Source organism: Tamandua tetradactyla, chromosome 16 (assembly GCF_023851605.1).
Source record: "Tamandua tetradactyla isolate mTamTet1 chromosome 16, mTamTet1.pri, whole genome shotgun sequence".
In the NCBI taxonomy this organism is placed as follows: Eukaryota; Metazoa; Chordata; class Mammalia; order Pilosa; family Myrmecophagidae; genus Tamandua; species Tamandua tetradactyla.
In genome coordinates, this window is record NC_135342.1 from 14038926 (window position 1) to 14056371 (window position 17446).

The 17446-nt window shown below is 38.3% G+C and overlaps 1 protein-coding gene across 3 annotated transcripts in view; it reads right to left on the minus strand.

Annotated features, from left to right (window-relative positions):
• The window catches only part of SAE1 (SUMO1 activating enzyme subunit 1), a 103185-nt gene that overhangs the window by 53809 nt on the left and 31930 nt on the right, over positions 1-17446 (minus strand). For all 3 annotated transcript variants that reach the window (XM_077131337.1, XM_077131338.1, XM_077131339.1), the window contains exon 5: positions 15877-15976. In XM_077131337.1, the coding sequence (XP_076987452.1) occupies positions 15877-15976 (100 nt within the window). The remainder of the gene's footprint in view (positions 1-15876; positions 15977-17446) is intronic.

Genomic DNA, 17446 nt, shown 5'->3' on the forward strand with positions numbered 1-17446 from the left:
CTGAACACACCAAAAAAAGGCCATTGGCACACCTCATAGCTACTCTCACTTCTCCATACCCTCAATTCATGGCTCCCTCTGCCTAGACTGCCTAGTAACTCCCTCCACTATTCATTTCCTCCCCCTGATAACCCTGGGCCATACGGATTTCAGCCTGAGAGTCTATTTAAGTTAGAACTAATAACAAGCCATCTTACAACATTCACTGACCTCCTCTCTTCAAATAGTCACCCACTTCCTGAGACCATACTGAAAGGCACAATGGTGAATACAGTAGATTTTCAGTAAATATCTGTGAGCCAATAGGATCCAACCTGCTTTACATTTGCCAAAAAGCCCATCAGGAAATATAAAAGATGAATTCTCCACATAGTCTATCATCCAGCAAATTATGGGATTGTACTGAGTCATACAGAATACTGGAAAACAGCAAATAACTTCAATGCAACAGGAGAACGGCTATGTAGAGTGTAGCAAGGTAAAAAGATTAAAAAAACTATGCAGCTATTTAAAGCCATGTCTAAAGTGGGGAAGTGCTTATGAAAAAATACTGAATGAGAAAAGCAAACAACAAAACTTTACATATATACATTAACTACGTATGTATTAATATATATAATATGTATTAAAGTAGATTAATTAGGATTCCAATTTTGTTTTGTATAAGCAAAGCATACCAAAAAAAAAAAAGTGAAAGGAATTTACAGTCATTATTGAGTGATAGGATTCACATTTTCTAAATTTGTTCTGCATTTTCCAAATCTGGATTATGAGCATATTTTACTTTTATAGTCAGGCTGAATATCAACAGCAGGTAATATTACAGTAGTTACAAAATCTGGATGTAAATCAATTGAAACAACTTTCAGAACTACAGATTTCTAGGTCCAATCCTCAGACCTACTGAATAGAAATCTCTTGCAGTGGGGTCTGAGAGTCTACAGTTTTCAAAAGCATTCTAACAAATTAAAATCATAATCGGATACCATTTGCACACTCATCAGAGTGGCAAAAAAGTGTGAAGTTACCAAATGTTGTTATGTAATGCTGATTTGGGAATGCAAACTGATATAACTCTTCTGACCGAAGATGCACATATCCTATGACATATTAATTAAACTCCCAGATATGTACCTGTAATGTGGATTAAGTAGTGCACACTCCCCTCCCCACCATTCATGTCCACCCAGAACCTCAAAGTGTGATTTTATTTAGAAAGAGGATTCTCTGCAGATGTAATGAGTTAAGGCTCTCAAGATGAAATAATCCTGGATTTTGGGTGAGCTCTAAATCCAATGACTGCTATACTTAAAAGAAGAGGAGACAGAGATACAGAAAAAAGAGATAAAGATTGGAGTGAGGCTGCCATAAGCCAAAGGATGCCAGGAGACACCAGAAGTTGGAAGAATATACAAGGAAGGATTCTCCCCTAGAGACTATGGAGGGAAAGTGACCCTACTGACACCTTAATTTTGGATTTCTGGCCTCCTGAACTGTGAAAATAAATTTCTGTGGTTTAAAGTCACCCAAATTGTGCTAATTTGTTCCGGCAACCCTAGGAAACTAATATAATACCCTAGAAAAACTACAGATTCACCCAAGGAAATTACGCATGCATTCACGCACACACAATGTCCACAGCAGCAAAATTTGCAACAGTAAGAATTTATATACCGAGACTTCCTGGAAGATGGCGGCTTAGTAAGACGCGCGGATCTTAGTTTCTTCTCCAGGACACCTACTAGGGGAGTAGAAACGATACAGAAAGCGCCCAAAGCCACAACAGAGATAAAAAAGACAGCGTACCCCATCCTGGAACGGCTGGCTGGCTGAGAGAAGCAGCTCGGGTGAGATCGCCGAGGCGCGCGGGCCTTACCGGGCGGGGTGGCAAGCGGCCGGAGTTACTCCCTTCCCCCTTCCCGGGCCGGCTGGGAGAATTGGAGAGGCGGTCCCCTGAAACAAAGACGGCTGGCGCCCACACCACGCGCAGCCCCCGGACCAACTGAGAGAATTGGATCGGAAACCCCCAGGCCGCGGAGAACGGTGACGGGTGGGGGAGGCCCCTTCCAAACCCGTGACTCCCGGGGAACGTGCACTCTCTTGGGCGGGCCGCTGCCGCTGGCGCCCTCCCGCCACGCTTGTTGCCCAGGGCCGACTAGGAAATTCGGACGGGCTCTTTCCCTGGCTGAGGCAACCAGCAACCCTCCCTGCGTTCGGACCCCGGGCCGGCTCAAGCCGTTTCGGCTAGCGAACCCCCAGGACGGCGAGAGTTTTCCAAAGTTTAAGGTCCCACAGCACCTTTTACTGGTGGGACCTGCAGACAAACGGGTGCCACGAGCGCCACCTACTGGGCAGGATAAGAAAAACAGAACCCAGAGATTTCACAGAAAAATATTACAACCTTGCTGGGTCCAACACCAAGAGAAATCTGAATAAATGCCCAGACGCCAGCAGCAGAAGATAACTGTCCACGCTCAAAAGATTGAGAATATGGCTCAGTCAAAGGAACAAACCAATAGCTCAAATGAGTCACAAGAGCTGAGACAACTAATGCTGAATATACGAACAGAAATGGAAAACCTCTTCAAAAATGAAATCGATAAATTGAGGGAGGACATGAAGAGGACATGGGCTGAACATAAAGAAGAAATAGAAAAACTGAAAAAACAAATCGCAGAACTTATGGAAGTGAAGGATAAAGTAGCAAACATAGAAAAAATAATGGATAGCTACAATGATAGATTTAAAGAGACAGAAGATAGAATTAGTGATTTGGAGGATGGAACATCTGAATTCCAAAAAGAAACAGAAACTATAGGGAAAAGAATGGAAAAATTTGAACAGGGTATCAGGGAACTCAAGGACAATATGAACCGCACAAATATACGTGTTGTGGGTGTCCCAGAAGGAGAAGAGAAGGGAAAAGGAGGAGAAAAACTAATGGAAGAAATTATCACTGAAAATTTCCCAACTCTTATGAAAGACCTAAAATTACAGATCCAAGAAGTGCAGCGCACCCCAAAGAGATTAGACCCAAATAGGCGTTCTCCAAGACACTTACTAGTTAGAATGTCAGAGGTCAAAGAGAAAGAGAAGATCTTGAAAGCAGCAAGAGAAAAACAATCCATTACATACAAGGGAAACCCAATAAGATTTTGTGTAGATTTCTCAGCAGAAACCATGGAAGCTAGAAGACAGTGGGATGATATATTTAAAATACTAAAAGAGAAAAACTGCCAACCAAGACTCCTATATCCAGCAAAATTATCCTTCAAAAATGAGGGAGAAATTAAAACATTCTCAGACAAAAAGTCACTGAAAGAATTTGTGACCAAGAGACCAGCTCTGCAAGAAATACTAAAGGGAGCACTAGAGTCAGATACAAAAAGACAGAAGAGAGAGATATGGAAAAGAGTGTAGAAAGAAGGAAAATCAGATATGATATATATAATACAAAAGGCAAAATGTTAGAGGAAAATATTATCCAAACAGTAATAACACTAAATGTCAATGGACTGAATTCCCCAATCAAAAGACATAGATTGGCAGAATGGATTAAAAAACAGGATCCTTCTATATGCTGTCTACAGGAAACACATCTTAGACCCAAAGATAAACATAGGTTGAAAGTGAAAGGTTGGGAAAAGATATTTCATGCAAATAACAACCAGAAAAGAGCAGGAGTGGCTATACTAATATCCAACAAATTAGACTTTAAATGTAAAACAGTTAAAAGAGACAAAGAAGGACACTATATACTAATAAAAGGAACAGTTAAACAAGAAGACATAACAATCATAAATATTTACGCACCGAATCAGAATGCCCCAAAATACGTGAGGAATATACTGCAAACATTGAAAAGGGAAATAGACTCATATACCATAATAGTTGGAGACTTCAACTCACCACTCTCATCAAGGGACAGAACATCTAGACAGAGGATCAACAAAGAAATAGAGAATCTGAATATTACTATAAATGAACTAGACTTAATAGACATTTATAGGACATTACATCCCACAACAGCAGGATACACCTTTTTCTCAAGTGCTCATGGATCATTCTCAAAGATAGACCATATGCTGGGTCACAAAGCAAGTCTTAACAAATTTAAAAAGATTGAAATCTTACACAACACTTTCTCGGACCATAAAGGAATGATGTTGGAAATCAATAATAGGCAGAGTGCCAGAAAATTCACAAATACGTGGAGGCTCAACAACACACTCCTAAACAACGACTGGGTCAAAGAAGAAATTGCAAGGGAAATTAGCAAATACCTCGAGGCGAATGAAAATGAAAACACAACATATCAAAACTTATGGGACGCAGCAAATGCAGTGCTAAGAGGGAAATTTATTGCTCTAAATGCCTATATCAGAAAAGAAGAAAAGGCAAAAATTCAGGAATTAACTATCCATTTGGAAGAACTGGAGAAAGAACAGCAAGCTAACCCCAAAGCAAGCAAAAGGAAAGAAATAACAAAGATTAGAGCAGAAATAAATGAAATTGAAAACATGAAAACAATAGAGAATATCAATAAGGCCAGAAGTTGGTTCTATGAGAAAATCAATAAGATTGATGGGCCCTTAGCAAGATTGACAAAAAGAAGAAGAGAGAGGATGCAAATAAATAAGATCAGAAATGGAAGAGGAGACATAACTACTGACCTCACAGAAATAAAGGAGGTAATAACAGGATACTATGAACAACTTTACGCTAATAAATACAACAATTTAGAGGAAATGGACGGGTTCCTGGAAAGACATGAACAACCAACTTTGACTCAAGAAGACATAGATGACCTCAACAAACCAATCACAAGTAAAGAAATTGAATTAGTCATTCAAAAGCTTCCTAAAAAGAAAAGTCCAGGACCAGATGGCTTCACATGTGAATTCTACCAAACGTTCCAGAAAGAATTAGTACCAATTCTCTTCAAACTCTTCAAAAAAATCGAAGTGGAGGGAAAACTACCCAATTCATTCTATGAAGCCAACATCACCCTCATACCAAAACCAGGCAAAGATATTACAAAAAAAGAAAACTACAGACCAATCTCTCTAATGAATACAGATGCAAAAATCCTCAATAAAATTCTAGCAAATCGTATCCAACAGCACATTAAAAGAATTATACATCATGACCAAGTAGGATTCATCCCAGGTATGCAAGGATGGTTCAACATAAGAAAATCAATTAATGTAATACACCATATCAACAAATCAAAGCAGAAAAATCACATGATCATCTCAATTGATGCAGAGAAGGCATTCGACAAGATTCAACATCCTTTCCTGTTGAAAACACTTCAAAAGATAGGAATACAAGGGAACTTCCTTAAAATGATAGAGGGAATATATGAAAAACCCACAGCTAATATGATCCTCAATGGGGAAAAATTGAAAACTTTCCCCCTAAGATCAGGAACAAGACAAGGATGTCCACTATCACCACTATTATTCAACATTGTGTTGGAGGTTCTAGCCAGAGCAATTAGACAAGAAAAAGAAATACAAGGCATCAAAATTGGAAAGGAAGAAGTAAAACTATCACTGTTTGCAGACGATATGATACTATACGTCGAAAACCCGGAAAAATCCACAACAAAACTACTAGAGCTAATAAATGAGTACAGCAAAGTAGCAGGTTACAAGATCAACATTCAAAAATCTGTAGCATTTCTATACACTAGTAATGAACAAGCTGAGGGGGAAATCAAGAAACGAATCCCATTTACAATTGCAACTAAAAGAATAAAATACCTAGGAATAAATTTAACTAAAGAGACAAAAAACCTATATAAAGAAAACTACAAAAAACTGCTAAAAGAAATCACAGAAGACCTAAATAGATGGAAGGGCATACCGTGTTCATGGATTGGAAGACTAAATATAGTTAAGATGTCAATCCTACCTAAATTGATTTACAGATTCAATGCAATACCAATCAAAATCCCAACAACTTATTTTTCAGAAATAGAAAAACCAATAAGCAAATTTATCTGGAAGGGCAGGGTGCCCCGAATTGCTAAAAACATCTTGAGGAAAAAAAACGAAGCTGGAGGTCTCGCGCTGCCTGACTTTAAGGCATATTATGAAGCCACAGTGGTCAAAACAGCATGGTATTGGCATAAAGATAGATATATCGACCAATGGAATCGAATAGAGTGCTCAGATATAGACCCTCTCATCTATGGACATTTGATCTTTGATAAGGCAGTCAAGCCAACTCACCTGGGACAGAGCATTCTCTTCAATAAATGGTGCCTAGAGAACTGGATATCCATATGCAAAAGAATGAAAGAAGACCCATCTCTCACACCCTATACAAAAGTTAACTCAAAATGGATCAAAGATCTAAACATTAGGTCTAAGACCATAAAACAGTTAGAGGAAAATGTTGGGAGATATCTTATGGATCTTACAGCTGGAGGCGGTTTTATGGACCTTAAACCTAAAGCAAGAGCACTGAAGAAGGAAATAAATAAATGGGAGCTCCTCAAAATTAAACACTTTTGTGCATCAAAGAACTTCATCAAGAAAGTAGAAAGACAGCCTTCACAATGGGAGACAATATTTGGAAATGATATATCAGATAAAGGTCTAGTATCCAGAATTTATAAAGAGATTGTTCATCTCAACAACAAAAAGACAGCCAACCCAATTACAAAATGGGAAAAAGACTTGAACAGACACCTCTCAGAAGAGGAAATACGGATGGCCAAGAGGCACATGAAGAGATGCTCAATGTCCCTGGCCATTAGAGAAATGCAAATCAAAACCACAATGAGATATCATCTCACACCCACCAGAATGGCCATTATCAACAAAACAGAAAATGACAAGTGCTGGAGAGGATGCGGAGAAAGAGGCACACTTATCCACTGTTGGTGGGAATGTCAAATAGTGCAACCACTGTGGAAGGCAGTTTGGCGGTTCCTCAAAAAGCTGAATATAGAACTGCCATACGACCCAGCAATACCATTGCTAGGTATCTACTCAAAGGACTTAAGGGCAAAGACACAAACGGACATTTGCACACCAATGTTTATAGCAGCATTATTTACAATTGCAAAGAGATGGAAACAGCCAAAATCTCCATCAACAGAAGAGTGGCTAAACAAACTGTGGTATATACATACGATGGAATATTATGCAGCTTTAAGACAAGATAAACTTATGAACCATGTAATAACATGGATGGACCTAGAGAATATTATGCTGAGTGAATCCAGCCAAAAACTAAAGGACAAACACTGTATGGTCCCACTGATGTGAACGGACATTCGAGAATAAACTTGAAATATGTCATTGGTAACAGAGTTCAGCAGGAGTTAGAAACAGGGTAAGACAATGGGTAATTGAAGCTGAAGGGATACAGACTGTGCAACAGGACTAGATACAAAAACTCAAAAATGGACAGCACAATAATACCTAATTGTAAAGTAATCATGTTAAAACACTGAATGAAGCTGCATCTGAGCTATAGGTTTTTGTTTTGTTTTGTGTTGTTTTGTTTTGATTTTACTATTATTACTTTTATTTTTTTCTCTATATTAACATTCTATATCTTTTTCGGTTATGTTGCTAGTTCTTCTAAACCAATGCAAATGTACTAAGAAATGATGATCATGCATCTATGTGATGATGTTAAGAATTAATGATTGCATGTGTAGAATGGTATGATCTCTAAATGTTGGGTTAATTTCTTTTTTTCCGTTAATTAAAAAAAAAAAAAAAAGAGAAGGGATAATTGGAGATGAAGGGATACAGACTGTACAACGGGACTGGATATAAAAACTCAGAAATGGACAGCACAATACTACCCAATTGTAATGCAATTATGTTAAAACACTGAATGAAGCTGCATGTGAGGTATAGGTTTTTTGTTTTTGTTTTTTTTGTTTTTTTTCTTTCTATTATTGTTTTAATTCTTATTCTGTTGTCTTTTTATTTCTTTTTCTAAATCGATGCAAATGTACTAAGAAATGATGAATATGCAACTATGTGATGTTATTAAGAATTACTGATTGTACATGTAGATTGGAATGATTTCTAATTGTTTTGTTAATTCTTTTTTTAATTAATTAAAAAAAAAAAAAAAAAGAATTTATATACCTAAATGCCCATCAATAGAAAAATGGATACATGATGTATTCTCACACATCAAATTCTCTATAGCAGAAAAAAAATCATTCCCTGCAGCACTCTCTAAGAGAACAATATACACCGTTGGAAATGTTTTGTATCTGTGCAGTTCAATACAGATGCCACTAGCCATATGTAGCCTCTGAGCACTTGAAATGTGGCTAGTGAGATTGAGGGACTTTTTTTTTTTTAATTTATTTTTTCTTTTTATAAACTTTATTTCCTTTTGCCTCAGGATACATGTTTTTTTAATCTTTTTTTTATAATTAAAGAAAAAAAAGAAATTAACACAACATTTAGAAATCATTCCATTCTACATATGCAATCTATTCAGTAGGTCTGAGTAATTCTTAACATCATCACACAGATGCATGATCATCATTTCTTAGTACATTTGCATCGATTTAGGAAAAGAACTAGCAAAACAACAGAAAAAGATATAGAATGTTAATATAGAGAAAAAAATAAAAATAATAATAGTAAAAAAAAAGACACAAACAAACAAACAAACAGACAAACAAAAAAAAAACCTATAGCTCAGATGCAGCTTCATTCAGTGTTTTAACATGATTACTTTACAATTAGGTATTATTGTGCTGTCCATTTTTGAGTTTTTGTATCTAGTCCTGTTGCACAGTCTGTATCCCTTCAGCTCCAATTACCCATTATCTTACCCTGTTTCTAACTCCTGCTGGTCTCTGTTACCAAGGACATATTCCAAGTTTATTCTCGAATGTCGGTTCACATCAGTGGGACCATACAGTATTTGTCCTTTAGTTTTTGGCTAGACTCACTCAGCATAATGTTCTCTAGGTCCATCCATGTTATTACATGCTTCATAAGTTTATCCTGTCTTAAAGCTGCATAATATTCCATCGTATGTATATACCACAGTTTGTTTAGCCACTCGTCTGTTGATGGAGATTTTGGCTGTTTCCATCTCTTTGCAATTGTAAATAACGCTGCTATAAACATTGGTGTGCAAATGTCCGTTTGTGTCTTTGCCCTTAAGTCCTTTGAGTAGATACCTAGCAATGGTATTGCTGGGTCGTATGGCAATTCTATATTCAGTTTTTTGAGGAACCGCCAAACTGCCTTCCACAGTGGTTGCACTATTTGACATTCCCACCAACAGTGGATAAGTGTGCCTCTTTCTCCGCATCCTCTCCAGCACTTGTCATTTTCTGTTTTGTTGATAATGGCCATTCTGGTGGGTGTGAGATGATATCTCATTGTGGTTTTGATTTGCATTTCTCTAATGGCCAGGGACATTGAGCATCTCTTCATGTGCCTCTTGGCCATTTGTATTTCCTCTTCTGAGAGGTGTCTGTTCAAGTCTTTTTCCCATTTTGTAATTGGGTTGGCTGTCTTTTTGTTGTTAGTTGGACAATCTCTTTATAAATTCTGGATACTAGACCTTTATCTGATATGTCGTTTCCAAATATTGTCTGCCATTGTGTAGGCTGTCTTTCTACTTTCTTGATGAAGTTCTTTGATGCACAAAAGTGTTTAATTTTGAGGAGCTCCCATTTATTTATTTCTTTCTTCAGTGCTCTTGCTTTAGGTTTAAGGTCCATAAAACCACCTCCAATTGTAAGTTTCATAAGATATCTCCCTACATTTTCCTCTAACTGTTTTATGGTCTTAGACCTAATGTTTAGATCTTTGATCCATTTTGAGTTAACTTTTGTATAGGGTGTGAGATACGGGTCTTCTTTCATTCTTTTGCATATGGATATAATAGTAATAATGGTGCCAGTTCTCTAGGCACCATTTATTGAAGAGACTGTTCTCTCCCAGGTGAGTTGGCTTGACTGCCTTATCAAAGATCAAATGTCCATAGATGAGAGGGTCTATATCTGAGCACTCTATTCGATTCCACTGGTCGATATATCTATCTTTATGACAATACCATGCTGTTTTGACCACTGTGGCTTCATAATATGCCTTAAAGTCCGGCATCGTGAGACCTCCAGCTTCGTTTTTTTACCTCAAGATACTTTTAGCAATTCAGGGCACCCTGCCCTTCCTGATAAATTTGCTTATTGGTTTTTCTATTTCTGAAAAATAAGTTGTTGGGATTTTGATTGGTATTGCATTGAATCTGTAAATCAATTTAGGTAGGATTGACATCTTAACTATATTTAGTCTTCCAATCCATGAACACGGTATGCCCTTCCATCTATTTAGGTCTTCTATGATTTCTTTTAACAGTTTTTTGTAGTTTTCTTTGTATAGGTTTTTTGTCTCTTTAGTTAAATTTATTCCTAGGTATTTTATTCTTTTAGTTGCAATTGTAAATGGGATTCGTTTCTTGATTTTCCCCTCAGCTTGTTCATTACTAGTGTATAGAAAAGCTACAGATTTTTGAATGTTGATCTTGTAACCTGCTACTTTGCTGTACTCATTTATTAGCTCTAGTAGTTTTGTTGTGGATTTTTCCGGGTTTTCAGAGATTGAGGAACTTTTTAATTTAATTTTAATTAATGACTCTCATAATGGATGACAAAGCCCTAAAACTACATATAAACACAGATGGCCTCACAAAAAATGCTGCTTTTAAAAAGCAGGTAGCAGAATACCTACAACATAAAACCATTTTTTAAAAAGTTAAAAAGCATACAAAGTAATTCTATATATTGCTTAGAAATATAGACATATGTAATAAGACTATAAAGATATGCAACAAATAATACAACTGAAGACAGTGGTATCTGGGGAGGGGTACCCAGGGGGCTCAAACTGCACTAGTGTAATGTTTCATTGTTTTAAATTGTGTGGTGGATACATAGGCTTGCTATATCATTCTTAATTTATACCTAAAAGACTGCATGGTAAGTTCGAACCATTATTTTGGATACACAAACACATATGGTAAAACACAAAGACAAGCAGGGTTCGAGATGTCCCCTTCAGGGGACTTTTTTTAATCCACACAAATGCACCTGCAGCCCTGGTGGTTCCCTAGTGGAGGCAGGTAGTAAAAGAACAGAGGAAAAGATTAAGAAGGAGCAAACAGATAAGCACAATAGCATTGGAAACATTTCTGTTTTTAAGTTGGATACTGTTTGTTTTATAGTTATGCTCCTAACTTGCATTGATGTTTCATATCTTCTTTTATGTATCAAATATCACAACCTAAAAAATATACAGACTGGGGGGTGTGAGGGTAGTTCAGTGGTAGAATTCTCGCCTGCCATGAGGGAGACCCAGGTTCGATTCCTGGCCCATGCACTTCCCAAAAAAAACCCCAAGAAAAACAAACAAACAAGCCAACAAATGGTGCTGTAACAACAGGAAATTCACATGGAAAAAGAACGAAATGTGACCCTGCCACACAGCATACGAAAAAATAGAAAAAATATATATACAGACTGGACTGTGCTGAGATGCTGAGGAGATCCCCTACCCTCATCCCTAAAACCTGGTATTCTTCTCTCTGCAAGACAAGGCAGTACCAACAACCTCCCCCTCAAAACTGTCCAACCTGGAAAATCTGCAATAAACTTGCATTCTCAGCAATTTGTACCCTGCTTCTCCCTGCCCATTTCCATCCACCCACTGCCCCCAACCAAGTGATTCTGACAACTGGTTGAGTTTTAAGCCACTCTGGCCTGGGGTTCTGGTCCAGGCAACGCAATGTCTTCCCTCTAATGTACCTGGGTCAAGTCCCTTCCCTTTTTGGAATTCTGTTCTCTCAGCTCAGCTCATACAACCTAACTGTGAGAATTAATATGCTACAAGATTAACGCATTTAGTTAATCACAAAGAGTGTTTATTCAGTAACACTTTTTTAAAATGACAATAATCTCTTCCAGGGTTATCATATTCTGCTGCTGAAACAGCCACTACACAGAGCAAATACTCCTTGAATATGCCTATACTATTAGGAAAATGGCAGTGAACAAACTGACACCCTTGCCCTATTTGAGGAGTTTGAAGTCTAAGGGGAGAGACAATGACAAGTAATCTCAAGTGCAATGAGTGTTACAAGCCAAGTATCAAGGTGCCATAAAAAAGAAGGGGAATTATATTTGTCAGACCACAGGAATGTTTCTTTAAAGATGACGGTGGAAGGAGGCTGAAAGGATCAACAAAAGATTGCTCAGAAATAGGGAGAGAAAATAATGAATTACCACTCAATTGCAGAATTTCAAAACTATTCATTTAAGAATATTAACAGTTAATGCCCCAAATTAGTCACCTACTATTTCAAAGGCAAAGGTAAAATTAAATCTGCAGTTCTTAGCACTGCCATGAACAAATGCTACTTTTTGTTTAATTTTTAATGATTATTGTCAGTTTATATAATCATCTCTGGCAGTCTCTAATAACAACACGGACAAGACAACTTACAATAAAGAAACATAAGCAGTAACATGGGAGAGTGATGGCGGCCTTTTATCCTAAAAGTTTTCCAGAATGATCCCAGTTTTCACACATTTTATCCCAGAATCCTCATAAAACTTCAAATTTTCCTAGAAACTCCAAGAAGTCCTAGGGCATGAGCCTGACTTTCTACTCTCCCCAGCTATTCCTCCTTACCATCTGCATGATGTTGGGGATGACTTCCCCAAGCTTCAGGGTCAGCTGTAAACTGAAACAGTTTCACCCAACAGGCACACAGTAGACATGCTGCCTAGTTGCTAGATACAGAGAGAGCTGGTTGTTTAAGGTAAGGGAATCCAGAATTACCCTGCCCCTACATTTGTGCTTTTCATTCTGCCTCTACCTGGTTACTGATCCAAGTTTTGGTGCTTGCAGAAGATCCAAGTTTGGTTCTTCACCTGACAATTCAAACAATTCTTCCTTGGAAAACCTTTCTAGACACTCTTCCTCATTACAGAGGACAATCCTTGATCTACTGTGCATTAGTATCTACATCAGGTTTGTGTCCGAACCCTGATTCTGATGAAAGCTGTCTCATGACTTCTCTGGGCACCAAAGGAAAGCAAACAAACTACCGAACACCTATCTCCGGGCTAGGCATTTTCCTGCTACCTTATCTCATTATGACATGTGTATCTTCCTAGATGGGGTGAAAACTACAAGCTCTGTTTTTCCTCTTTGTTTTTTAACGTTTCTAATATGGGAGCACAATGTGTACCTTGAAGCAAAAGTAGCCTTACAACATTCGGTTGAACCTGAGGAAAAGGGGAGGGGAAGGGAACCCTCATCAGAAACCTTTCATAGGAAACAGGAAGCAGCTCTTCCCCACCCCCATCCTGCACTCTGAGCATAACCCAACCAGTAATTTGGTACAATTTAGGCAAAGGGGCAAAATCTGAATCAAGGAATTTGGGGGTTGGAAGAGATCATCAAAATCATTAGTGAGTCTTGCCAAAATGGGAGAGGCCTGTTATTACAAGGTGGTAAAGCCATGGCCAAAACCCAGTGCAGTCCATCCCTAGCTCTGTTAACAGGACCGTACAAAGACAAGGTTTGGAATCCTAGGGACTGTCATCAGGAATGCACTGAATGCCTCATAACCTTAAGGGCGAGTGGTTGGAATCCAAGCCTAAATTGTCCAAGTGAAACAGCTGACTAACAATGTCAGCTGGGGAATATTTTGATACCTTCAAATTCGGTGCCATGTAGGAAGAGGCTGCACAAAGAGTTCTGTAACTAAAGAGCCCTAGGAATGGTACGCAAAGACCTTCGCGGAGGGCCTGCCCCGGCTGCCCACATTCTCCTCATAGCTAGCTAAGTGGCTCCCAAAAGAGCCTTCCAGATCCACCCCAGCTCACACCATCAGAACTGACTCCAGGGAAACTTCCAGCTGTGAAAGGATAACAAAGCTAGGCCCTCTCTCCATTTGAATGTGAAAGACCTGCCTCAATTACTGAATGCCCTTAAGCCATAAAACCCTTCACACCAAGGCCAAGTGTCACACTCAGAAGAGGGTGTGATTTATAAATTGACAGCACCCACAAAGCAGCTTTTGTAGTCTCCGTTTGTTAACAATTTATCTCCCCCCACCAAAACTCATGAGCTATTCAGATAAAGCTTGACTGGGCCTCAAAAGTAAAGAAAGGAAGGAAGGAAGAAAAGTACCCAAGTTTAGGCCAAAACACCAATGCTCACTCTGGATAATTATGTTCCTGTGAATAGACACTAAAATTAGGGTTTAATAATTTCTCTCTATCACCCTCACAGCGAGTCAGATGGTTCCAATACAAACACACAAAAAGCAAGAAAAAGAAACTCTCCAATGCACCCTTGCTGCAAACTCTGAGAGTTCCACTTTTGTGGTTTCTGCACTCTTTAGAATCCCCCTTTAGAGCGATTTTAACTCAACATTCTGACCAGCTGCTCTTGTTTCTCAACATTTAAATCTACAAAGCAAAGAGTAAATATGAGTTCGGTCCCATCTTCCCTCCCAGCTCAACAAAACCAATTCTGGTTACTTCATCTTCTGTTTTACCCTTCTCAGGACTCCCTTCTCAGAGTCCAACACTAGTTACAGAAACCATCGTCTTCTGATGCCCTTCTCATTCCTCTTTCTATAAAATGAACTTAATTATTTAATCTGATCCAAATAGAATTTATATCTATAACATTTAAAAATACACTGGATAACATTTGTCAACACTGAAAGCTTTTCTTCCTAAAAGTTATTGGGGGGTAGAGGTTTTTGTTTTTTTTTTTAAAGAAGCAAGGCTAAAGCAATTCAAATTCAAACTGATTCCTGCCCACTCAGGACTATATTGACTTGTCTATCAGCCTGAAAAAATCTTTGCATAAAAGTAATACCTTATTTAAAACAGTTTCATGTTATACAAACAGGCTTTACGATGATTACTTAGATTTTTTTTTTAAATATGCCTATGGATAAGCTAACTAAGATATCCATTTTAGGTGGTTAAGATTTTCACATGTTAATTGTAAAAATATTTGTATCTTCATATTTTCCAGAAACAGGAAAATATTTAGTAGTATAGGTCTTTACTATAGCAATGCAGATATTTGTAAGAACTTTCTACTTGATGTTTTGAGAACATTCACAGTTTTAACAGCTGATCAAATGGTATCTAAGTTAGTGTTTAATACTTAGAGTTTAAGAACTTTGTTATCTGAATCTGTAGATTTTTTTCCTTGTTGCCTTAATTTTAAATTGGTTTATGAAACTTACTGTGCAAATACAGGCTTTACAATGATTATATGGATACTTTATTTAAATATTCCTATGGTTATCCATTTTTGGTGGTTCTAAGTGTATTGCTTTTTTTCTTAAATTAAAAAAATAATAATAAAAAAGTCTTTCTGATACTACTCATACATTACAGGTCAAAACTGGAGGCCCACAGACCAAATACAGCCTGCACATACTTCGTTTGACCCGCACAGTATTGGCCAGAACATTCAAACCAATATGGGTAGGTTGCCAGTATTAAGAAATTTGGAAGAGATCATACGAAAATCTGCATTTCTGACTTCTTTTGAAGAATCACATCTGGTATCACTGGGCCAACATTCCATCCTGGCAACTGCAGTCTGGCACTAAGTAGCAGCAGACCCCTTTAGATGGGGCAGGCAATGGACCAGTCAATCCGACTCCTTCCCTCCCTTCTTCAGTGCCTGTTTCAGTCATTTACAACTGCAATTGCCTGTCTCCAACAAGACCCCAGGGTCTCTGACCTCTGCCCCCATGCCCCTCCCCACACACACAGACATATTTTTAGGCACACAGTCCAGAAGTTACTCAGTTGGTGAGAACACTTACCTTTTTAACCACAGTGGTCTCAGATGGATCTAGTTTTGCTCTCTTGGTATCAGGTCCATCTTCTACTCCTTGGCTAACTTTGGCAACTTTGATTTTCTCCCTAGAGGGTAACATGAGGAGGGAATCTCGTTCTGCCACATGAGCCACACCATTAAAATAAAATGAGCATCATTAGCTCACAGAATAGAATGGTGGTAAAAGCACAGCTTTGTAGTCATACAGACCTGGGTTCAAATCCCAGCTCTGGCACCTTCTACCTTATAAGTCAGCTACATACTCTGTGGGAATAACAATCACTGATACGATTATTTTAAGAAGAGAAATAACATCAATTGCTTAGCATGCAGCCTAACATAGTAAATTTTCAATAAATGAAAGCAATTACTTTGTAAATACTCTACTCGAATCATGACATAAACAGGGAATTTAATTCCTTTCTGCCACAGGGAGCTCACATGAAAAGGCTGTTATTGGACAAAGGCGGCGAGTTCTCTACCCAATGTGCCCAATGACCAGTTCCTGAGAAAACGCAGTTTCAACGAGAGAAAGAGTTCATTCCTAGGCGCAAAGCAGGAGATCAGATGGCCTAATGACCCCAAAATCTATCTCCTGGAACGTCAGTAATTCTGATAGTTTTATAGCATTAAAAGATGGGCAGGTTTTAGGATAATGAGCACAATGGCTCCAGATGATATAATTAGAGGTGATCTAATTATTGAGCATGTGTAGACTGATTACATGCTTAGTCACAGAACATACGAAAGAAAATGGCAGCCTTAATACAATGATGGGTGTGATTTTTGTACTGTAATGAAGCACAGATGACTTAAAGATTAAAGTCTAAGCTACTGCACATGTCAGGCAGGACCATGTTAGTTAGATCCAGTCTCTATTACAAAGATAACATTGGCCTTGGGGTGGGTTAGTTCTGGGCTGACCCAAGACTCCTCATCAACAAACATCAGGGGCTGTCTTTAGTGGTCCTAAGACTCAACTAGAAAAACCGGATAAAATGGGTACAAGTGAAGGTTAGTTACAAGGTTTTTACAATCACAAGGGCATAAGATAAAAGCTGTACAATCATTATCAGAGATCAGGCAGGTGATCTCTGCCTGTTCAGAGATTTCAAGGATTTCCCCCTGTCTACTCTATCAGAAAGTAAAAAGAAATCTCTATATGATTCAGCAATCATAATCACCCCTTAAATCCTAACTTCTCAGTTATAACTCTTGCTTAGAAGTCTGCTATGACTTCTTCATCCATTTATAATTTGCCCCCAAAAGCGGATTTTCTTAAAACCAAAGAACATCTGAGGGGTGCAAAATCATGAAGATTTTCATCCTCCCCTACCTTGATTTTAAAAGCAAGAAACTTACAGCCCAGAAACTGACCCGCCTGAAGAGCTGAACAAAAGAGCAGTCTCCAACTCTTGCTTAGTAGAAAGCTCCTCCCACCATGCCAGGCCTCTCTCCATCTCTCTTTAGCAAGTTGGGGGGTGTCAGAGATCACAGCCAAAACACGGAACCATGCAGTTTAATTATACTGCATTATTTGTCATCTCTCATCTAGA